Raw genomic sequence first — 24,545 nt, 5'->3', positions numbered from 1 at the left:
TATGTTTTATATGGCAAAACAAATTTACCACCATGAAACAGCTGGAATGTTTTGAAGGCCTAATAAACATTTTAAACAACCAAACAGCCAATTAATTTGTGCTCTTTTGACTTCAAGGAGAAAGCAAACAATCATTTCTGCATTATTGAACATGACAAAGTAGTTTAAAAACTCTTTATAAATATCTGAAAACAAATAATGTAAAGACAGTTTTTTTATACTTTATACAATAGAATTATCTAAACTAGAATCATTATCCATTTTATTTCAATTAAAATATAATGTTATAAAGTGTCCTTAAATTCCTACTAAAGTAAACACGGCAGGCAGGAAGCAACATTACTGAGAGTTTTCAATCATTTTTTTCATTGTGCTTTGCTAAATTGGGTTAAATGGAATGATGTTCTGGAACAGATGGGCATAAAAGTTATTAACAGGCATCTTATATAGCTCATATGCCATATACATACATTGTCAACTCAAATGTGTATGTATAAGTCCAAACAACACATTATATATATAATACACTGAGAAAATAAAGTAAATGAAAACCTTTACGTTATTTGAAGAAGAAAAAAATCATGATGTAGTTTGAGGGCAAAAGACTTTTGGCCCTAATCATTTAACATATTTACCACTAAATGTTGGTACTAAAATGGAGGGAATGCAAAATGTAAAGATTCAGGTGTAAAATGTTCATTGGTAAACAGTAAAACTAGTTATTAACTACATATTTAAGAGAAGGATTAAGTGAGAACCAATTAAAATTATAGTGCTATATCAAAGTCAATCTAAACAGGTCTGAGAACTTACTGAAGGTGCTTTAAAAACTAAACATACATTTCTGTCTTTTTTTACCTGAAAACAGAGTGCTGTTGTTCACAATCAGTAATGAAGGAAAAACTTTCTAGTTCGCCCCTTGAATAATGCATTTGGCCCTTCAAGGATCTGATGTTGCATCTCCCCAGTGAACATGAACCACACTTGCAGCTCTCTGGCAACAAACCTCACCACGGACCCTCTCGGGGGTCATCAGGTGTGGGAGGTGGTTCTGATTGTGCTTGTGACTGGACCTCTTTCCTTAATTACCATCCTGGGCAACTCCCTGGTGGTCATCTCCATCCGAGTCAACAGTCAGCTACAGACTATCAGTAACTACTTTCTTCTGAGTCTAGCAGTGGCGGACTTGATCTTAGGTACGGTGTCAATGAACCTATATGCTGTATACATAATCATGGGCCGTTGGACATTGGGACATTTAGCTTGCGATCTGTGGTTGACACTTGACTACGTAGTGAGCAACGCCTCAGTAATGAACCTGCTGGTCATAAGCTTTGACCGATATTTCTCAGTCACACGACCACTGACTTATCGAACAAAGCGCACTCCGAAGACAGCAGTGGTATTGATTGCTGTCGCATGGGTGGTATCGTTTGTGCTATGGGGGCCAGCTATCTTGTTTTGGCCTCATGTGATGGGACGGCCATCGGGGGCTGAAGCTCAGACCTGTTCCATCCCGTTCTTGAAGGTACCTCCACTAACATACGGTACGGCCATCGCTGCATTCTACCTACCCGTCAGCATCATGATCATTCTGTACTGGCAAATTTATTGGGAAATTGAGAACAGAGCGAAAGGACTTGCTAGTCTAGTTGGGTCTGTGAAAAGCACTACAGGTGTTCTGGATGGGTTGGACAAACAATCAATGCACCAAACCAGTACCAAGAGCAACTTGAGTCACTCAAAGGAAGAAAATTCCATAAAGGGACAAGGCTTTGCCAAAGCAATGTCAGTTGGGTGTTTCAATACAACGAGAAACAAAACCGCAGCAATTTTGCAGAAGTCAGCTCATGAGAGTTGCAACAGCAGCTGGAACATTGGAGATGAGGATGATAGCACCTTGTCGTCTTCCACAGACGAGGAACAGGAGCAGAACAACAAGGCAAAAGCACCTTCCTCCAATCCAGCAGCAATTAAGTTGAAGGACCTGCAAAGTAGATCAGGGGATACCAAGGGTGTGCAAGAACAATTCAACTCATCAGCTGAGCATCCCACCAGACAGTTCCACTTAAAAACACCTAGAAAGTCAGAACAAAGCATTTGCCACCAGCTCAGAGCAAAACATCGCATCAGTGCGATCATTAAAGAAAAAAAAGCAGCCCGGACGCTAAGCGCCATCTTGTTGGCTTTCATCCTAACATGGACACCATACAACATCATGGTTTTAGCCTCTATTTCATACTGTGTTCCTGAAAAACTGTGGCAGTTGGGATACTGGCTGTGCTATGTTAACAGCACTGTCAACCCCATGTGCTATGCCCTCTGCAATGAGTCTTTCCGGGTCACCTTCAAGGCTCTGCTACTTTGTCGGCGTGGAGATAAACGAAAGTGGGACACAAACAGCTGGAATCGCCATGCCTCTGTGAGGCAGAATAAGTCTTGTACAGTGTAATTTTTCACTTTACCATTTATCATTCCATGGTATGTGTGCCTTTAATTGATCAAAGATCAGGATACAGGGCTTCAATTGGCAGACAATAGTTTAAGAAACAAAATAGGGTTTGTTTTAACTCTGAATAGGCCTGAATCAACTTTTATAACTTAATTTTTGTGTGTCTCTGCTTTTATTTGAATCTTGTCAGACACTAATGAGAAGTTATTACTTAACATGGTGGTCATAGCTCTTTGGCTATACATCAAAAGCTGTAATTGTACTTTATTTACAAAAGACAAAAAGTACTTGTAATTGTATTATGTATCGATGGAAGAAAAAAATCCAGCAGCCACTGAAAAAATATTTTGATGCCATTTTCAATGTGCTTATTAAATGGTACTTTTAAAAAATTTGCATGGAATATAATTTTTGTAAATGGTAAATATTTTCATAAATACACAGAAATAGGTTTAGAGCAAAGGTTCTCAATCATAGGGCCTCAAGATGCCTTAAAGGGTTTAATAAAAATAAAAAAAGAGACAAAATCTTAAAAAGACTAAAATTATAACTAATTCATCCCCCAAACTTCTGGAATTCTACAATTTAATTACTTTTAGCTATGTATTTTTATCTATGGACACTGCTAATTTCTGTAAATCAAAAAGGTAGTGTACCTATTGAATGTAAATGTCCACAATACAGACACTGAACAAGCGAACAATAAGTGATGAACAGTATACTCTAAACAAAACGTATGGTTTGTGAAGGTTTTATTTTTCTAGAAAAAAAAAAGTTAAAAAGTGTACCATACACCAAAAACAAAATTAATGAGTCCCCCAAAATCAACCTAACAAACAACAAAAAAGGGGTAAAAAACAAAACAATAAATGGGCACTTTCTCTCTAGATAAACACTTTTTTAGAAAAGTTTCAGGTAAACTGTTATATTTATATTTGTTATATTTTAATAATAGTTAGTTGACTGATACCATAAAGCTAAATTATCAAATATCCCATAATCCTTTACTATGCCTGCACTGTGAGAGTACAACAGAGTGAGTTTAAGCTAAATGCTGTGCGTTATGAATAAACAACCATGTAAGGTAAACATGCAGTAACTAAATTGAGAATGAAAAATAAAACAACGATAAGATCCTGTACATGTTATGAAAGAGCAATAATTAATGTATCAGCACCTGATATAAGCCTAAACCTTTATGGAGGTCTGCCGTTATATTGAAACTGAAGACTTACAGAGTACACAGAACTCATCTCAGGTCAATTCATTTCTTCATTCAGTATACATTTACAAAGAACAGGGTTGAAAGAGCCAGCTGCATACACTGCTCTAGATTTATTCTTTAAACAAAGGAAGTTTTGGCTGGATTGCGAAATGGCAATAGAAGACAGGAAAATAGGGGAACATTTGAAGCAGGCTGTATATCTGCCTCAGCTTACTCTAGGAAGTCCAACTAGGCTCTGGCAAATTTAGAAAATACCATACTTGCACATCTGTGTTGTATTGAATTTAGCACTGGGTCACTTGAACAACCTTCCTTCACTACTAGAAGTCAATCCTTTAAGTTAAAGGGACAGTTCAACCAATACATTCTGTCATCATTTACTCACCCTCATGCTGTTCCAAACCTGGCTTATTACTTAATTTCTTCTGTGGAACACAAAAGATATTTTGAAGAATGTTTGGAAGTAGTGGTTTTTTTTTTTGGTCCACACAATGAAAGTCAATCGTCCTCAAAACTCAGACATTCCTCGAAATATCTTCTGTTATGTTCTACAGAAGAAAAGGACATACAGTTTTAAGAGTAATGACGATAATTTCATTTTTGCCATCCCTTTAAGGGACGACTATTTTATCTAGTTTTCTTAAATTTAGATTAAACGACACACATCTGATGCCATAAAGACGCCAATAAAGACCCCAGATTAAAGGACTGAATGTAAACTTTCAGTAAAACAATAGTGAAATCAATTTAACAGATAACCATGCCTGTGACACTCCCAAAGTCCTTCTGGCATCTCTATTCATCAGTGGTGGTTTGTGGGTATAAATGTTTTTTTTTTCCCCTAGAAAAATTATTTCTGTAAATGTGTTAACAGTAGACATCCAGAAGCAAAGCTTATTTTGTTTTTGAGTGCCAGAAGAACCTTTGCTCACTCCTACCAATTGGCAATTTAATTTTAATCTGATAAATTAATATATATGAGTAAAATGCCTATGTAATATATGTATGGCTGTAATCTATGAAATGTAATCACAGTAAACATGATAATTATGGCATTAAAGTTTCTTGTCCTCGTATTTCCTTAAACTACATAAATGTTTAATGTTCAAATCTTCCGGAATTACCAGGAAAGGGATCGAACATTCTTGGTAGAATCTATCAAACTATAAACTTTGACAACCTGATTTCAGCGTGGTCTGTAAAACATTGTTCTAACTAAGTCTCAATTAATTGCAAACAATTATTATATTTTCTGGACGTTCTTTTAAACTGGACTTTCTTTTTCAGCCCTCTCTTAATCATTGCTTTACCCGACATCTTAAATAACCATCTTTCACAAAATTTTAACTACTTTCTGAACACCTTAAAGGGCACCCTAAAAAAAAGCAACTAAAAATAATAATGACAATATAAAAATAATTTAAAATCACTACCTTTACCTGCACCATTAACCCATTAGTTAGTAAAGAGCTCACACACCGACTACTAGATTCAGTGGCATATGCAGACGGTTTCATTACAGGGGGAAAAAATCCCCAAGCAAGTCCCATCATAATAATGAACCATTTCTATTGTTTAAGATCTTAAATACAACACACCTTTATATGCTATACAAATATATAAATATACAAAAACACATTATAGTTTCTTTTCCGCTTATTATGAACAAGCATTGGCATGCTGATTGGTTTCAACTATTCCTCTCCAAGATAAGCACATCTTGTCAGAGTATTTTGGATATGGCGAAGTATGCAATATTCATATTGGCAGATTTAAGATGCATTTTATTATTTGTTTTCTGTTAAACAGTGTCTGCAGAAACGGGTGGAAGTATCAGGTCTAATATGAGCAGGAACTCCGAAACAGAGTCATAATATTCTCATAGTAACTTCCTCCAAGTATATACTGCTGAAAGGGTCAGGAAAGTTTGTGTTTGGTATGGCGGTATTGTGTTTGTTGTGGGGGGCCAATAGTTGAAAACAAAGAGCAAGGGTAGTTTGAAACTTGGAACTGTTTAACAGTCATACTGAGATCAAACCTGTTGAGATGTAAATGAGGAATAAGAGAAGGAGAACACTCTTTTTCTCACTCCCTCTCTCTTTCTCTCCTGCTATTTGTGTCTGAGGGCCTGGGCGAGGTGGTTGTCCCTTTTCTGTTCAACCTATTTTGTTTGCTTAAATCAAACAAACAAATCTTGGAAGGAACTATGTGATCGAGGATCTGTCTTTCCCAAAGGACCATCACGAGGGCGGAGCATTCTGATTCTGGTATATGGAGGCCTTCTCTTTCAGGAGGGCCAAACACAGATGACAACTCCAACTTCCTGTAAAGCAAAGCACAAATCTGTGATTTAGCACTATGTAAGTCAATTCTATTTGCTTTGAGCATACACTACCACTCAAAAAAGAATGGTCGGTAATGTTTGTTTTTTTAAAAAGAAGGCCCTTATGCTGCATTTACACAGCAAAAACATTATTATTGTAAAATACTAAATACAATTTCGAATAAGTTTTAACATATTTTAACATCTAATGTATTCCTGTGATAAATCTGTATTTTCAGCAGCCATAACTCGTCTTTGAGTGGCACATGATCCTTCAGAAATCATTCTAATATGCTGATTTGATGCTTGAGAAACATTTCTTCTTCTTATTATTATTATTATTATGATGATGTTTATTTGAAATATTAATCATCTGAAATATTATAAATGTCCAAAATTGAACGGCAGTGTATAAGTGTATGAGCCATTAGTGCATGTCGCTTTACCTTCAGGAGGTTCAGACATGGGGGGCGAGAGGCAGTACATGTGATAACCTCGGTCACAATCATCACAGAACAACAGCTGGTCCTGTGAAAAAGCATACTACATTACTGAGAATCCAAATAGGTATCATAAACCGAGGGAGCGAACAATTTTTGTGTTCAAAATGTACAAAATGTATATTAGCGAGTACATCATGAATACATTTTTCCAAACCGTGTTTTGTCTTATCCTGAATCACTGCGGTATACCTATAAGTGTTTATATTCTGACTTTTTTAGACCACTGTGGAGTAGCCCAGTAGCTGCGTTACTCGTCATAGTAGCTTTGTGTCGTAACCGCTAGAGTGCCAAAAGTAACATAGTGCACTTTTAAGGAGGTTAAGTAAATTTATTTGTTAAATATGATCATATTTGTAACTCAAAAATGGTCACAAACCTCATGCTTCACATCTTATTATGGTTTTTGAGTCATGGATCGGATCGCTTATTACAGCTGAGCAACAATAAAAAGTGTAACACATTTTATTTTGCTTTCTATTTATTATTTACAGAACACCGAGTACTTGGATACCACAGCAAAAGTTACTAGCCTAACTTTTTAAATTAAAAAAAATTATAAGCATAGACAAATACAATAGAACAAAGATATGAATCAAATAAAAAGTGCTTTAAGTTTTTCAGGTAGGTCTAACAGTATTCAGGTACTGAAGTCAACTATGATCTGTTACACCCCTACTACACAGTGGTAAAGAAACTCACATCATTTTCTGATGTTCCACATATGTTACAGCATTTGCATTCAATGCACTGCCAGCGATAGGTTTTCACAGCAGCCATCATCACTGGAGTGAACTGCAGACATGAGGGGTGGCCTGAGAACGAAGAACAGATTAATAATCATTTGGTCAAGAACATCAAAAGCAGCAAGCAGGAGAAACTGTGAGTGTTTGTTTGTTTGTTTTACCAGAACGACCACAGTCTGAGCAGGAAACAAGCTCTTCTGATTGGCCAGTTTTCTGGTTCAGGTTGGAATCTCCCAAACAAAAATCACAGTAGTTGTTCGGCAGAGCTAAACCGTCTGGCCCCTTTTTTGGAGCTGCCCGAGAGAGAGAAAGAGAACACCCAACATTACTTCAAAACACACCAATCAGTGTTCATTGAAAATTATACAATCCAACACTGTCCCTAGAGCTAAAACATCTATTCAAAACCTAGTTAGCTGCCTTGTAGAAGGGACTACGAGATGCTGCCTATGTAGAGCATTCCATTTAAGATGGCAGGCAAGGTACCGCACTAGGTTTTAAAATAAACCCATTCTGTCAATACTTGTGTCTATAATCGGTTTTATTGGCTATATATTGACTTAAATATTTCATGACACTCCCAAGTGACACAAAGTTCGATGGCCTCTGCTTATTTGGCTACCAGAGTCTGTGCAACAACAACAAGCATGATCAATTGCTTACTCTTTGGTTCGTCCTGTTGGGGTGGAGTTGGTTCGCGAAAGTCCATCTCATCTTTCTCCTCCCCCTCCTCCTCGGCCAAGTGAGAGTGGGCGTAATGATAACTGAGACCTGGCCTGTTCTTATAGCGCTTCCCACAGACTACACACAGAGATCAAAATGACAGTTATAAGTGCCCTCAGTGGTCATATGCACCAAAACATCATCAGTACTTCAGCACATGGGGCATGACTGCTTCACACCAAAAGCTCTCTCTCATGCATGGACCTATATTATCATGCCCACATGCTTGCTACTGGACAGTTGAGAGATCCTTCCACGACCATTAATTCTCATTCTTCAGCACCATGGCAAATGTTAATATGTTTACTCAAAAGATCACTTAAACACAGGGTTCCTACAAATTATCCATTTCAAAAACCTTTCTATAGATTTTTTTAGACCATATTTAAAATAAATGGATCATGGAACATTATTTTCAGATTTCATTTGGTATAGTACAGTCATCTGTAAACATTCTTAATTTCCCTCTTTTTCCATTCGTTTTCTCAAAGTGATGTACTTGCATGAGAAGAAACCGAAAACACTTTATAACCTGCATATATTCACCTCTGACACATCAGTTTGATATTAAATGATCACCAAACAGCAAATTACAGATACATTTGTTCCTTTATCTGTTGCTGGTTTGAGTGGCACATGCACATTCGATTAGTGAAGTACCAAATAGACTCGCTTATATCAAAAGACAGAGCCTTGCAAAATGAAAATGTGTGCCTTGAATTTATTCAATTGTGTTCAACAATCACTAAACTTTTGCCATGAAAACAATGCATGAATAATATATTTTTTAGAGTTTCTTAATTTTATATTTTAGAAAACTGTATTGTGCCAATAGTCTGGAAACACAAATATTTTTCCATACTTTTCCAGACCTAGAAATGACTCAAATTCCATACTTTTCCTGCGTAGGAACCCTGTAAACAACAGCGATAGTTCACCACAAAATAATCATTCTGTTATTTATTTAGCCACGTCGTTCCAAAATGCGGACTTATTTCCTTGCATACAACCAAGTAGACTTTTTCCATACAGTGGATGCAAATAGTTACCAACCACGATTGGTCTCCAAATTCAATTTCACTGTATGAAGAAGAGCAGCTTGGTCATTCTGTTAAGCCATGTTCACACTGTACGATTTTGGCCATAATTTTGCCATCGGAGACAAATTTTGCAAATCCTAACAGATTACTCTGATTGTAGTTTACAATTAAATTCTGGCAGTGTCAGAAGTCAATGCAGTCATGCAGCATTACTTCTCTTCCGAACAGTCAAATCAAAAACCAATAAGAGAGCCGAATCAAACAAATCACCGCTTGCTCCACACAGACACACTTCATTTTTTTTATATATATTTATTTTTAAAATAAATAAATTTTTATTCAGAAAAAATAAAAATAAATTTATTCAGCATATATTTTAGTTTTCTTTGCTACACCAGTCAAGCAAGCATTAAGGTACAACAGGTTGTGCTGTATCGTGAGTAAGTAACGGTTGAAGGGCATTGCAGGCACTTATTTACGATATAGCACAGCCTCTCGTACCTTATTGCTTACGGAACTGGCATGCAGTCTGACATTAATGACATCCGAGATCCATAGTGTGGCATGACTTATACTGGGATTATGTTCGTACATTCTGAAAAGCAATAATCGTAAATTACTATTATAAATTGTACAGTGTGCACCACAGCTTTAGACAACACCCTTACTGTTGCATACTAGAAAGGTATTTGGTCTGAACGACATGATGGTGAGTGCATGATGACAATTTTCACTTTTGTGTGAACTATTCCTTTAAAACCGTAAGCATCACACATTCGGGGAAATAGGATTGATCAATCCTTAAGCAACTTAAAAACAGAGGCACTATTTGAATCTAAATCAGAAAAGGAATGAGAAAAACAGGGAGCGACCTCGAGGTGAAGAGAAGGATGAGTTTTACAAGCAGCAATGAAAATAACTAAAACACAGAGACAACACAGAACAAGTAATGAAGAATAAGAGGTGAATAATAGAGGTTATATAAAAAGCAGCAATTTACATGTCAAACAATTTTGAACTGGGGCTTTTTAACAAGTATTAACTGGGGATGGAATATTTCATATTTCAAAGTATTGTGATATTTTTTTGTGACAAGAACAGCCAATTTAAGTTTGTGGTTTCCCCAGTTCCCACAAATATTTTGGGGAAAAAGGAGAAAGAAAGTGAAATCAGAGAAAGTGTGTAACACGGAGAAAGTAGAATCAATTTTATGCATTTTTTTCCCAGCCAAAATTCAGAATAAGCTGAGAATATAATTGTGCAAAGTACCGAAGCCTAATGCATATAAAAGAGAAACGCACGAGTAAAAGATCGTAATGTATCACAGTTGACTAACTACACACTAAACAAACAAATTGCAATAATGTTCTATTGCGACCTAGACATGTATACACTGTGGCATCGTCAGAGGATATGTCATAGAGGTAAGGTATGTGCCATCTAGGTGGTTGTAGCATGGGGACTACAAACCAAGATGACCACCTGGTCCCGGACTACAGTTACCAGGTTCCTCAGCGGAGGGGACACAGCTGTTGCGAGTGAAGCAGAAAAGCTGTTAATGAGCTGTGAACAAAGAGACTGGCTGTTTTTGTTAGAGAGCATAAAGAGAAGCTGGAAGAGTGTTTTGGTTAAAACGTTTTGGAGTTTTGAGTTGATTATAAAAAAAAAAAAAGTGACTTGATCTCTGCCTGGACTCGATTTGTGAAGCAACCCACACTTTGGTGATACCCTACCTCTCACGATGCCACATAACACTACAGTTCAAAAGCGAGTTACTTTTTTTTTTTTTAAATACTTTTATTCAGCAAGGATGCATTAAACTGATCAAAGTGAGACTTTTACATTATGAAATATTTATTTTTGATATAAAGGCTCATTGGTATCAACATTGAAAATAAAAAGAAATGTTTCTTAAGCATCAAGTCAGCATATTACAATGATTTCATTGTAAAATACATTTTAAAATATATTAACTTTGAAAACGGTTATTTTAAATTGTTGATATTTTACTGCATTTTTGATCAAATAAATGCAGCCTTGATGAGCATAAGAGACTTCTATAAAAAACAACAACTTTTGAACAGTAGTGTAATATTGTATCAGCAGGACTCTGCTGATGCCGAATCATAAGATGCATGCAAATAAATTGTTAGTAACAGAGTTGCTGTAAGTATAAAGTGCTTTTCAAAACTGGAAAGTTATATTGAGTCATGCTGCCGAGAAAAACCCGCTTGAACGTGTCTGAACATTTCACCTAGCCCGGAGGCAGTACAGCTTGTTTAGGGGGGGGGAAATAAATTAACTGTGGAAAAAGTCTTCATCTGAAGCTGCTGTCACACTTAACGCTGTTCTGGCAGTTTTTCTTAAAATGAATAAATAAATAAAATAAAATAAAAATAACCCCTAATTTCAAATAAAAAGTTCAGAACATTCTTGTTAGGTACAAATCATGTTTGTAATGCACACAAAATAAAGAGAAAGTGGAGAAACCAAGACATGAGCGGATGGGGAAGGAGAAGAAAAAACAGAATCAGGGAAGGAGAACTAGATGGAAAGAGAGAGAGAGAAAGAAAGAGAGCAATATACCTCTTTCGGAAGATTTTGAAATATGCTTTTGTTTGAAAGTGTCTGAAAGAGAGAAAAAAGAAAGAAAAAAGAGAGAAAGAAGAGACAGAAAGACTCAGACTGAAAACAAGAATCAGGAGAAATAAACTCAAAGAACATTTGCATCACAGTATCATGACACATTTAAGAGAACCAGAACTACGAAAGTACAACATGAAACTGGAAATCCATTGGACATCAAGTATAAATTGTCCTCTGGTTTACAAGATTAAGAAAACTACTTTAATCAGACTAGACGTGCGATTGGTAAACCAAAGCATAAAGAACAGTAGGCTTTTTGAGATGTTTTCAATAAAAAATTTGCATTTTTTTTGTACTTCTGGCTTTCATGAATAGACAAGAAAGAGCTGATTGTGAAATGATTCTCAAGTTTAGTGTGCCAGATACAGTACAGCTCAGCCTTTTTATAGCAAAGAGAAGTCGATCTCCAGATGAGATCACTGAGAGGTCAGCAGGTTGAGTCATGTGGTTCCCCTGAATGCCATATATGACTCACTGTCACAGGCGTACGGTCTGTCCCGATCTTCCAAAGCTGCCGCTGCTTCCAACTTCTTCCGAGCACTGCTGACACCACCACGACCCTGTGTAACCATTATCATCATCATAACTATAACCTTTTACAGGTGTTTTGCCTAACATAGACCAGGGGATGGGGAACGTTGGTCCTGGAGTGCCGCTGTCCTGTGGAGTTTAGTTACAACCCTAATCAAACACACCTGAAAAAGGTAATCACATGTCTTCAGGATCACTTATCCCTAAATCGTTCACACTGAACGATTTTATGCCCGATTTTCGTTCGCCGACAGGTTTCTGTGAGATCGCCGACAAATGCCGAAATCATAGGCAAATCGGTGCTCGTTCACGCGAGTGACAATCACGCAGGGTGAATTATCAAAGACAGGTCTGAGAGAGTCACCGACGCCCGTTAGATATTTGGCATGCTAAATATCTGGACCTGTCGGCGATTTAAAACCCTGTTGTGTGAATGTGTTCTGACTGAAAACTACATCGGTGATGACCTACAGCCAATGAGAGAGCAAGAAACAGGACAGCGGGATGTTCGGGGAGGAGTTATAGACCAGAATATCAGTATTTTGGAGCGCAACTGGAAGAAAACAAAACTAGAGGTATTTCGCATTTCATGGAAAGACAGCATGATTACATACAGAGGCCTTAAAAACTGCTAGATCTGCTTATTTTTCTACCCTATTAGAAGAAAATAGACAAAACCCTAGTTGTTTATTTGAAACAGTGGCTAAACTGATGACAATTAAGGCTTCAAGCCCAGACGTTTCCAAGCAGCACAGCAGTAATGGCTTTAGGAACTTCTTTACTTACAACATTGAAAATATCAGGGAAAAAATTATAACTATGCAACCATCTACTACAGTATCGCATCAGACAGTGCATTCTAGTCTCTCTGACGAAAAATTCGATTCATTCATTGCTATAGGAGAGGGTGAATTTTATAAACTTGTCAAATCATCTAAACTGACAAAATGTACACTGCCGTTTAAAAGTTTGGGGTCGGTAAGAAGTTTGCTATGTGAATACTGTATATAGTAAAGTGTAATTTATTCCTGTGATCAAAGCTGAATTTTCAGCATCATTACTCCAGTCTTCAGTGTCACATGATCCTTCAGAAATCATTCCAATGTGATGATTTGATGCTCAAGAAACATTTCTCATTATTATCAATGTTGAAAACAGTTGTGTACAATTTTGATGAACAGAAAGTTAAAAACAACAGCATTTATTTGAAATAGAATCTTTTGTAACATTATAAATGTCTTTACAGTCACTTTTGATCAATTTAATTTCTCCTTGATGAATGAAAGTATTGATTTATTTTATTTATTTCCCCCAAAAAATAAAATAAAAATTCTTACTGACCCCAAAGTTTTGAACGGTAGTGTTTAATGGTACAAAATATTCTATTTCAGATAAATGCTGTTCTTTTTGAACTTTCTATTCATCAAAGAATCCTGAAATAAAAATGTAAATAACTGTTTCCAACATTGATAATAATGAGAAATGTTTCTTGAGCATCAAATCATCATATTAGAATGGTTTCTGAAGGATCATGTGACACTGAAGACTGGAGTAATGATGCTGAAAAACTTATCTGACCGTTATCAGTTTGTAGCAGTAATTGAAGAGATGTCTTATCGGTCAAAAGTTCAGTAGTGTGTACCACAAGGCTCAGTACTAGGACCGCTGCTGTTCACTCTGTACATGCTACCCTTAGGATATATCATTAGGAAGCATGGCATTAGTTTTCACTATTATGCTGATGATACCTAACTCTATATTTCTTCACGCCCTGACAAAACTTACCAATCCACAAAATTAACGGAATGCATAGCTGATATAAAAAAATGGATGACAAGTAATTTCCTACTACTTAATTCTGAAAACATTTTTTCATTTTAAAAATATATCTAAATTATGTCATATGCTCTCAAGTAAAAATGCAGAACAATTAGTTCATGTGTTCAGTACATCAAGGCTGGATTATTGTAATGCTCTACTGGGTGGTTGCACTGCATGTTTAATAACACTACAGCTGGTCCAAAATGCAGCCACTAGAGTTCTTACCAGAATTATACGCAATAAAGTCCTTCACGTCTATTGCGATCTCAAAATTCTGGCCAGTTGATAATACCTACAATTTCAAAATCGACTGCAGGCTGGAGGCGGTAGATCCTTTTCCTATTTAGCACCAAAACTTTGGAACAATCTTCCTAACATTGTTCAGGAAGCAGACACAGTCTGTCAGTTCAAATCTAGACTAAAAACACATCTCTTTGGCTTAGCATACGCAACACATTATAGACTTCTATAATTCAATGTTAGGCTGCATAGTTTAGATCAGCTGGAACCGGGAACACTTCCCATAAATCCTGATGTACTTGGTACATCATAAGAAGGATGGCGTCTGCTAATATTAGTCTCTGTTTATCCCGAGGTTTACCACAGTCCGCCGGATCCAGGCCATATCCATATCTGATTAACCACCATCGCATGGACACGACGACAATGCATCCCTGAAGTGCCAGCCTCATCAGCCCTGTGAAGGCCTCATGGACACCTCAACAAACTCGTCTCCATACCGGCGTGATGACTCCGACCCCCAACCAGATGAAACCGGATAAATATTGTGAAAGTTCTGATCCAATCTGACTTCTGACCTATTGACTTTATTTCCTTATCACTTCTCGATTCTTTCTTTTGTAAAGCCATGCAGTGTGAAACCTCCTGTCGCCGATCCATCGTGCAGTGTGCTTTTGGAAGTAACACATCAGAAACTGAAATGTTACCCCAGTTATTTTCAGGGTTGGAGCTTTACTCTGCAGGACAGCAGCCCTCTAGGACAGACGTTCTCCATCCCTGACATAGACTTTGTATGTGTATATGATATTTACAAGCATTTACAAGCACACGTTTAGAAGATCAAGAGCTCACCTTTCCCTTGCCTTTTCCCCTTCTCTTCGGAGTATCTTCCTCATAATCTTCATCGTCAAGATCATCTAGAAAATCATCTGGCTCCAAAATTCTCTACACACACACACAAAATGGTGAAAATAAATCATACAGAATAACCAAGCAAGGTGAGATTTCAACAAAAAAAGTGAGACACCCTAAATCCAAATTATCACTTGTTCTCAGTACCTTCCGGACCCTGCTGCTGGGGTTTAATGCCCCGGTGGAGAGCTCTGTAGAGCTGGGCTCCTCCTCCCCTGTGCGGAGCTCCAACCCTGACCTTTTATCCAGTGGCTCTCCTTTCAAAAGAGCCTCTAAGCTGCTTCCATCACTGGAGAAAACTTCCTTCTTAAGCCCCAGATCCAGCTCTGAAACATACACACGCACATTCACATCCATAGGCAACTGCACAGAGATGGATAGAAATATCACCAAAACATACAGAAATCTAAATGACATGAAATTGAAACACATAAATACCTAGAAACAAATCTATGAACGGGCTACACACAGGGAATTACAAACATTCTTCACTGTTATTAACACAGTCTCTCACAGAGGAAGAGAGTGGCTGCATACCGGGCTTTAGAGATGGGAATGCTAGACGAAGGTCCTCTGGAGGGAGAGCTCTCCTCTTCTTTCTCCAGCGACGTGCTGGATAAGTATACAACTGACCTGGGGCAACACCTTTGGTGAGAGTGAGATGAAAAAGATAAAATGCTATAAATTGGTGCCCCTCAGATATGTATCACACACTTGCAATTAGTCAAAAAATGCTGCAGAACGGCTTCTCAAAGGGAAGCGTAAAAGTGAACACATTAAATCGGTTTTGATCTCGTTTCATTGGCTACCGGTTAAATACAGAATTGATTTTAAAGTTTTTTTTTTTTTTTTAAGTCTTTGCAGAACCAGGCTCCACAGTACCTATCTGAACTACTACATCCGCCCACACAGTCAAGATCACTCAGATCGGGGGACTCGGATCTACTATCTGTTCCTAAAACTAGACTTAAAAATAGGGGTGATCGTGCGTTTCCGGTCATCAGCCCCAAGTTATGGAATAGCCTACCGGCTTACATCAGATCCGCCCAAACTTTGTCAATTTTTAAATCCACTTTGAAAATGTATCTTTTTTCAATTGCTTTCAATATATATGGATTATCTTTTTTTTTTATCTTAGTCCATATGTTTTTCATTTTTATTCTTCTTTAATTTGCTTTACTGTTTTATATGTTTTCTATCTTATTTTTTGTTTCCTTGGCTTTTGTAAAGCACTTAGGTCAACACCAGTTGTTTTTAAACGTGCTATACAAAAAAATTGGTTTGGATGTTTAAACCCTCTTCCTTCCCTCGGGTCATTTTGACCAAGAAATCATTTTTGAATTTTTTTTTCTTTACATTTAGTGTTCATCGGAGGGGTCCAAGACCCCAGAACTTTTGTTGTTGACATTTAAAAAAGTAACAAATCCTTCCCTTGTGGGTCAATTTGACCCCCATAGGAATGATTGGAATGCGAGGAATGCTTCAGTACATATAGAAAAACCCTAAAAATGCTCAATTCAAACTAGAAATGCTAAAACTTTACCAAAAAATGACTTTATAATGTATACATGTGTATCTGAAATGCATACTGAAGAACTATTTTTTTCCACAAGAGGTCGGCAAAGACACCCAATGAAAGATATTTTGAGCTGAATTAAAAGTTATGCATGAAACTGTGAGTTATTTTGAGTTTAAGTTGAAATAATGTGAGGAATGTGCTTGAATTTCTAAATTAACATTTATTTATTTATTATGTATTTATCAAATCTAGGAATTTAAAGGTAATTAAAATAAAAAACAACAAGAAAATCTCCCCAAAAAATTGCATTAAAAAATAGAAAAATATTATCAAAATGAAATAAAATAAGCTTTTCTGGACAAAAAAAAGTAAGTATAATTTTAGGGCTTCGCGTCATTTCGACACGTGAGGGGAGGATTTGTAACAAAACACGAGAGAATGATGAGTGCAACAGATCACAGTTGATCCGTACGGACCAGGCCCCATGGTTCGGCACGCATGTGATTCACAGATTAATGTTTAAAATTAAATTTAACCACCATAGAATTAAAAGTTTAGAATTTGGATTAGTGCTGGCGGTAAACCGGTTCAAACCGAAAACCGGTTTATATTTTCGTCATGATATTGATTTTGAATAAACCGCCATACCGGTGTATTTAATTACACAACATTCGGAACAAACGTTACGCTGCGCGACACTGTTTCAGACGGACCCTTTACAATGTTGCACTTCTAAGCAGCGACGAGTGAGGGTAAACAAACAGCAGTGCTCTGTTACGTTACATGGACGATGGATGCTGAGCGCATTATTGTAGAGCGAAAGTACATTAATATAATGCGCGAGCGCGAATCTCTCTGCTCGCGCGCGGAATATAATGTGCCGCGCTCTCAGATACACGCTGCTCTTGTTAAAATAGGTCTATTTTCTCAGGGCTTGCTCAGAGAATCCTGCACTTAAAACGTGTTCAGTGTAATCGCGAATCTCTCCTCTCCCCCAGCTAACAATTTTAGGTTATAAGAACGTTTTCATAACGTTCCCATTAAGTTATAAAAACGTTAACGTTATTTCTGAATGTTCTAGGGACAATCAAAATGTCCAGTTTTTTAGACGTTCTATTAACGTTATTTCTTGGTTATAAGAACTTTATTCAAAACGTTATAAGAACGTTCAATTCTCCCGTTATATAAACGTTGTATTAACGTTCTTGCTTGGTTATAAGAACATCATTCAAACGTCATTAGAACGTTCAATTCTCCCGTTATATAAACGTTGTATTAACGTTCTTGCTTGGTTATAAGAACATCATTCAAACGTCATTAGAACGTACAATTCTCCTGTTATATAAACGTTGTATTAACGTTATTTCCTGGTTATAAGAACGTTATTAGAACGTTAAGAAATAAAAATTTTAGGTTATACTGGGCGCTATTCTATTCTACAATATTCACTAATGACAGTAAAATAGGATAAGTCAATTTACTACAGTAATTCCTCTCTCGAAACAGTAGAAAATGCTTTGAACACCTGATTATGCATGAAAAAAAAAAAACGTCATAAACCGGAAAACCGGCATAATTTTGAAAAAAAAAACGTGATAAATTTATGGTCAAACCGCCCAGCACTAATTTGGATGTTTTCTGTTTTGTCTTGCCGATTTACACATTTTAAACGCAGAAGAAGAGGAGAAAATCGGGACTCGCGCGCACGTACAGAGAAAGAGAGAGAGGCGCGTTTCAGATAGTGCTTAAACACTGAATTGATTCCTTTTTCGCATTTCCTTGCCCTTGAACGGACACATACCCACAAAATTATGTCAAAATAACCGTCCAAATACCCGTCTCGGCAAGTATTCTCTCGGTTATGTCATAAGTGAACAGTTGAGAAAGAAACCGGATGTTTGTCAGTTTTTTCAGTCTGTCCATATATAGCCTATATATATATATATATATATATATATATATATATATATATATATATATATATACACACACACACACATATATATATATATATATATATATATATATATATATATATATAAATTTTAGTTTTTTATTCCAGTGATATTAACATTTAGGCCTATATCCAACACTTATGACATTTCACTGGTTTTGGTATCAATTCATTTTGGTATTTTGACAACTACTGAAAATGCAGAGAAAAGAAAAGAAAACCTGTTCTGTAAACTAATCAGTGTGACCGAGTGTGTCCCACCTGGTCCTCTGTGTCGTTTCTCCATCCAGAAGTAGCAGTTGCTCTGGGCAACACCTGTCTGAGAGTCGAGGAAAGGCATCCTCACGCTCCTCTCTGCGCACAGACGGGCATTATAGTTGTGACACTGCTCCATAGCGTCCCTGTAATACTGCTCCCCCAGCCTTCAGACAGAGCAAGAGAGACAATAAATGGAACAGCTTGAATCAAAACTAAGTTTAACCAGAGGTGCTTTCTGAAACTCACACAGAGTCTAGAGAAACCATCTTCTGTTGGGCAAAAGCGATAGTGCGTCAACACAAACCCTAGCACTGCCACCATGAAACCAGCTCAACCCTGTTCAGCTTACCCGCCCGTGAGTGTTTGTATGCAGCGGGAGGTCTTGCAGGCATGCAGCCCAGTCATTGTAACTCTCTCACTCGAGCCACTTAGCAGGTGCCGATCCCGCCCGTCACCCCAGCAACCGCTAAGAGCCCCGGAGAGAGAGCACAGGCCAGCTAAAGCCTGTGAGATTAGAGCACAGACGGGCGTTGATGTCACAGAGGATGAAACAAAAGCTTAAAGCTTTGCTGTGTTAGAACTAAGAGCTCTGAGGGGATTAGAGTCCAGACAACAAAACAGCCCTGGGATGATTGCCTGCCTCCAAGACACCAAAACACCGAGCTACAGCTTCAAAAGTCACTTGCTCAAAGGGGATTCATATTCCACAAACCAGCAACTCGGACAACGTTGCTAAAAAGATCCACATTGTGGACAGCATTAAAGGTACAATATGCAAGGATTTTTCGCCAGCAGGGGTCGCTAACCTCTTACAATAACAAAGGCGTGTACTGATGACGTAAATTCCGCATCAAGCTGAATTATGGATCTTGTCGTCAAGCTGATGGATCTTTTATGGATGAGTGAATACATTAATGTTTTAACATGACTGTGGTATAAAGCAGGGCTCGATTGCTAGACGTATACCAGCACCACACGCAACGCAAGTCCCGCGGATATAAAAGAATAAGGACATTTCATTCTACCGAACTACACGCAAGTGCTGAATTAATACTCACATGGGTCAGTTTATTAGACAAATCAAACTTGAGGTAACGCAGCGCTGTTTCACTTGCTCTAACAGTTACACTATCACACTAAACGGCATTTGAGTGTGTTGAATGTTGTTAAATAACATTGATTAACATTGATAACTAGGGATGCACGATGATATCGGCACGACATCGGTATCGGCCGATAAAAGCTTAAAATGATCATCATCGGCATCGGCCGATTATTAATATTTCTGCCGAGGAGCCTTGCCGATAAGGTGGCGGGTTTACTATGCGCACATGACGACCGCGAACGTAGAGCGCCAGCAACATGTCAGCTGTGTGGAGATATTTCGAGATCTGTGAAACAGATAACAAACTTGCTATTTGCAGTACTTGTAAAGCACAAGTAATGCGAGGAGGCGCAAAACAACACTCGTTCAACACTACAAACATGATTACGCATCTTAAAAGCCGTCATCCTGAGCAGCACCAAGACTTTTTGAAAAGGAGGGAAAAACGCCGGCAAAAAAAACCCATCAGCAGCATCCTCTACTTCAGTCCTTTGACAAAGCTAGAAAATACAGCAGCGACCATCCAAAGGTAAAAGAACTTAACAAAAAAATCATTGAATTTATTCCTCTTGATAACCAGCCGTTCAGCGTGGTGGAAGACGTTGGCTTCAGCAGGCTAATGATGCACCTAGAGCCGCGGTATGTTATGCCTAGCCGGCGCTACTTTTATGATGTGGCCTTACCTGAATTACAGAGTGTGGTTGCCAGTCACATTGAAAAGCTTCTTGTCTGCGCTAGTCACATTAGCTTTACCACGGACATTTGGTCATCAAGCGTGAGTCCTATTAGTAGGGATGGCCCGATACCATTTTTTTTCAAACCGATACGAGTATTTACATTTGTGTACTTGCCGATATCGAGTACTGATACCGATATTTCTACCGCAAAAGTAACTATAGGCTCCCAGAAAAGAAGACAGAAGACTATTTTAAAACACAGGTTAGAAGACTGTTTTTATTTTCTTCTCTGCTTGTTTTAACAAGTCTAAAAATAAATAATAATGAGTAAAATAATAAATGTATTAACACACAAACCACTGTTAATTTAACATAAAAGTAAGCAGTTACTGCGTGCATGGTCTGACATGACTGAATGCGCCCAAAGTGCGCTCCCTTAATAGTCTAATTCCTAAAAAGCTGACAGTTCATCGCGATCTCACACATCTGTTATTATCAATGAAGCTGACTGCACAATGAATCTTTCATAATATCCACACTTTGTTTGTTATAATTAGAGGATTTGCCAGCATAGAGAATTCAGCACTGAACAAAAAAGTTTTGAGCAGTGAGGGGAGTCTATCTTAAATGCTTCTGATTAGCCATTGCGTTCAAGAAATCAACAAACATGTCTGTGATTGGCTACATCGCTCAACGCTGCAAACATGTTATGAATAGAAACTCTGGCCTGTAAATCGTTTCTATTTTGTTTTAGTTGTTCTTCTTGCTTTTCTGCAACAGATGAATGAAAATCTATTAGTTTTAATATGTTGTATTCATAGATATTTCTAGTTTGCGGGAGTCCCGCGAATCGTTTTATTCTCCCGGAACCCGCACACACAGAGTGAGTGCATTACCGCCCGCGCTCGCGCTCGCGCTCGGCCATCAGATCTAGTGCCGCGCCGCACTCTTTTGCGTTGGGAGTGCACGTCCCTATGCCTCAGTTCACCTCGACAAAGCACTCGCGGCGGCCAGTTTCGTTTCGCAAAATGTACGTGGTATCGGGGCGTGGTATCGGCGAATTTTTATGAGTACGAGTACGAGTATATGAGGCCAGTATCGACCCGATCCCCGATGCCAGTATCGGTATCGGGCCATCCCTACCTATTAGCATGTTGAGCCTCACTGCCCAGTGGATAGACGAAGACTTCACCATTAAAAAAGCTGTCCTACACTCGCAGCAATTCTCCGGTTCTCACACAGCAGCTGCAATTGCATCCACGTTTGATAATATGTAACGGAAATGGAAAATAGAAAGAGAACGCGTGCATGTCGTGCTACGTGACAATGCCCGTAACATGGCTAAAGCTATGGTGGAGTTTGGTGTGGCAAGTCTACCGTGCATGGCACACACGATGCAACTGGCAGTGCATGAAGGTGTCGTGTCTCAGCGCAGCGTGGCGGATGTTGTGGCGGTGGGGAGGAGAATAGTTGGACATTTCAAGCACTCCCAGCTGGCATACAGTCGGCTGGGGGATGTACAGAAAGAGCTCGGAATGTCGGCAAAACGACTTCAACAAGACGTCGCTACCAGATGGAATTCGACATTTTATATGATGCGAAGCTTGGTCGAGCAGAAGAGGGCACTAGGTGCTTACGCCGCTGATTTCGAGCTTCCTGCAACTTTGACGGCAAATCAGTGGGGGATTCAAGAAAATATGATAACACTTCTCGCCCCCTTTGAGCAGCTGACCAGAGATATAAGTTCTGCAGAGGCCTCTGCTGCTGATGTGATCCCCGCAGTTGTGGCACTGACACGACTGCTTGGCCGGCTGAGTGACATGGACAGAGGCGTGCAGACCACCAAAACTACCCTGCTGGAAGCCGTCAATCATCGCTTCAACGGTGTGCAGTGTGAGGCACTTTATTCGGTTGCAACCATGCTTGATGCCCGCTACAAAGACAGGTATTTTTTTGACGTGGAAAAAAAGAATGCTCGCGACCTGTTGCACAGAGGATCCCCCAGAGAAGAGGACCCGAACAGGATCACTGCTGGGTATGAAGAAATTCTGGAGGAAAATGTCATTTTTGAGGAGCAAGACAAGACCGAGGCCGCATCACAGGTAAGCATCAAACATGCACAAATGTAGTTTTTATTTTATTTTTTATTTTATTTTTAGAATATTTCACTTTAGGACCGAAAGCATCCTAATTAATAATGTAACTTTCTCGATTATTATTCTGCAATGTCATAACATACATAATAGCCTATTTATCATAATGCGGCCTGTGTATTAATAATAAACTTGCAACTAATAAATAGTTTGATTTCTGAAATAAAAATAAAAATAAATATAAAACAAGTGCTCTGTTAATGCCTAAAAAGCATAAAGTAAAAAAAATCAGTAAGTGATTCAGTAATTATTCTGTTACTTCATAGGTCGCCTCATACCTGGCCGAACCCACAATTCCCAGGAACGACAGTCCATTGGAGTACTGGAAATGCAACAAGGCCCGTTTCCCTGCCCTCGCTTCTGCTGCACGCAAGTACCTGTGTGCGCCCTGCACAAGTGTTGACAGTGAACGGCTGTTTAGCGTTGCCTCTGATGTGATACACGAAAAGAGAAATCGAATGGACGGTGAAAAAGCAGAGGTGCTCATTTTTGTGAAGAAAAATCTACCTCTGGTATTAAAAAAATAGCTGAACAGAAGCCTACTGGTCAGCTGAAGTTGTCAACCTAGTTAGTTGGACTGAAAAGGTTTGTACGACTCAAGTTCAAGTGAAGGATAAAATGTCCTTGTAGTTTTTTTGCAATACAGAGCACACTGTTTGTCACTGAGTTGTTACAGGACTGTCTGTGGTTTACAAGATAATATATGTAGCTTGGTTTTAAGTTTGATTATATTTTAAAGAGGGTCTGAAGAGTAGGTCTGGACAGCTGCTTTTTTTGTGCACTTGACCAATGCATGGGAAGCATTTGGCAGACCTGTTCAAGTAGGAGATGATGGCTACATTTTTTTTATTTAAAAATGTATTTTTATTTATTTTACTCCTAAGGACTGAAGTTTGAAGTCTGAACTTAAAAATAAAATGTGGCACAGGCATATCATTTATTCTCTTCATTCATTCTAAGTGAAATAATTTATCTATTTTTCAGGGGTGAATGTCTCTCTACATTTGTAAAATGATATATTTATGGTAGAATCAAATGTTGTTTGTCTTGTGTGTTGCCTTATCTACAACACATGAGTGTAATAAGGTAAAGGTAGTACAGGAGAGAGACTTTGATTTGATTTCTCTTCAGTAAAATCAAAATTTATATTAGGGGAAAAATGTGTATATATATCGGTATCAGTATCGGTATCGGCCAAAATGAGTTTGAAAATATCGGCATATCGAATATCGGCCAAAATCCAATATCGTGCATCCCTATTGATAACATTTGTTTCATGTACATTTGCTCACCTGTCTAAAAGTACATGCAACACTCGTGTCTGTCAAGTCGAAGTTAGTCACAGACGTGGAGCTCTCGGCATCTCGAAAGATGTTGATCTTCGTTTTAGTCCTCTTTTTGTCTTTTGGCAAGTCTGCTTGCCATGGTCCAAAATGTTTGAACAAAACAACAGTGTGAGCGTCCTGCTAGGCATAACAGGCCAGTTGTCAACGTCTGTCGCCATAGTTACTATGGCAGTACGAGGTCAAACCTGGCGGAAACCGAGGGTAACGCTGATATGGCGTCATTGACTGGTGACTCCTCACCCCTGCTCACACGTCCCGTTTCCTTGTTTAAAATCGCAATTTTCTCACGATTTACAAATTGTTTGAAACATTTGGGATATTGTAAGTAATCATCTAAACAAAATATATAACATTGGCCTAGTGGTTTTGGGATA

At 38.2% G+C, this 24,545-nt stretch overlaps 2 protein-coding genes across 8 annotated transcripts in view; one reads left to right on the top strand and one right to left on the bottom strand.

The window, feature by feature from the left end:
• Positions 1-973: 973 nt before the first annotated feature.
• Positions 974-2,577, top strand: chrm1b (cholinergic receptor, muscarinic 1b). The gene has a single exon (XM_077231192.1). The coding sequence runs from the start codon at positions 974-976 to the stop codon at positions 2,450-2,452; it is 1,479 nt and encodes a 492-aa protein (XP_077087307.1). The 3' UTR covers positions 2,453-2,577.
• Positions 2,578-3,187: 610 nt separating this feature from the next.
• The window catches only part of dpf2 (double PHD fingers 2), a 44,477-nt gene continuing 23,119 nt past the window's right edge, over positions 3,188-24,545 (bottom strand). For 2 of the 7 annotated variants that reach the window (XM_077231198.1, XM_077231199.1), the window contains 10 exons: positions 18,894-19,054; positions 15,697-15,804; positions 15,307-15,485; positions 15,100-15,192; positions 12,131-12,215; positions 7,910-8,047; positions 7,408-7,539; positions 7,203-7,315; positions 6,447-6,528; positions 3,188-6,000 (listed from right to left, as the gene is read on the bottom strand). In XM_077231198.1, coding sequence (XP_077087313.1) covers positions 5,918-6,000; positions 6,447-6,528; positions 7,203-7,315; positions 7,408-7,539; positions 7,910-8,047; positions 12,131-12,215; positions 15,100-15,192; positions 15,307-15,485; positions 15,697-15,804; positions 18,894-19,054 — 1,174 coding nt within the window. In that variant the 3' untranslated portion in view covers positions 3,188-5,917. Of the gene's footprint in view, positions 6,001-6,446; positions 6,529-7,202; positions 7,316-7,407; positions 7,540-7,909; positions 8,048-11,595; positions 11,638-12,130; positions 12,216-15,099; positions 15,193-15,306; positions 15,486-15,696; positions 15,805-18,893; positions 19,055-19,136; positions 19,622-24,545 lie in introns of those variants that run through there. The other 5 variants (XM_077231193.1, XM_077231195.1, XM_077231194.1 and 2 more) reach the window with 5 other exon arrangements.

The sequence above is a fragment of the Siphateles boraxobius genome, unplaced genomic scaffold (genome assembly GCF_051911475.1).
Source record: "Siphateles boraxobius isolate OS27281-9 unplaced genomic scaffold, OSU_SipBor_1 16, whole genome shotgun sequence".
Lineage (NCBI taxonomy): Eukaryota > Metazoa > Chordata > Actinopteri > Cypriniformes > Leuciscidae > Siphateles > Siphateles boraxobius.
This window is presented reverse-complemented; position numbering and strand designations above follow the sequence as displayed.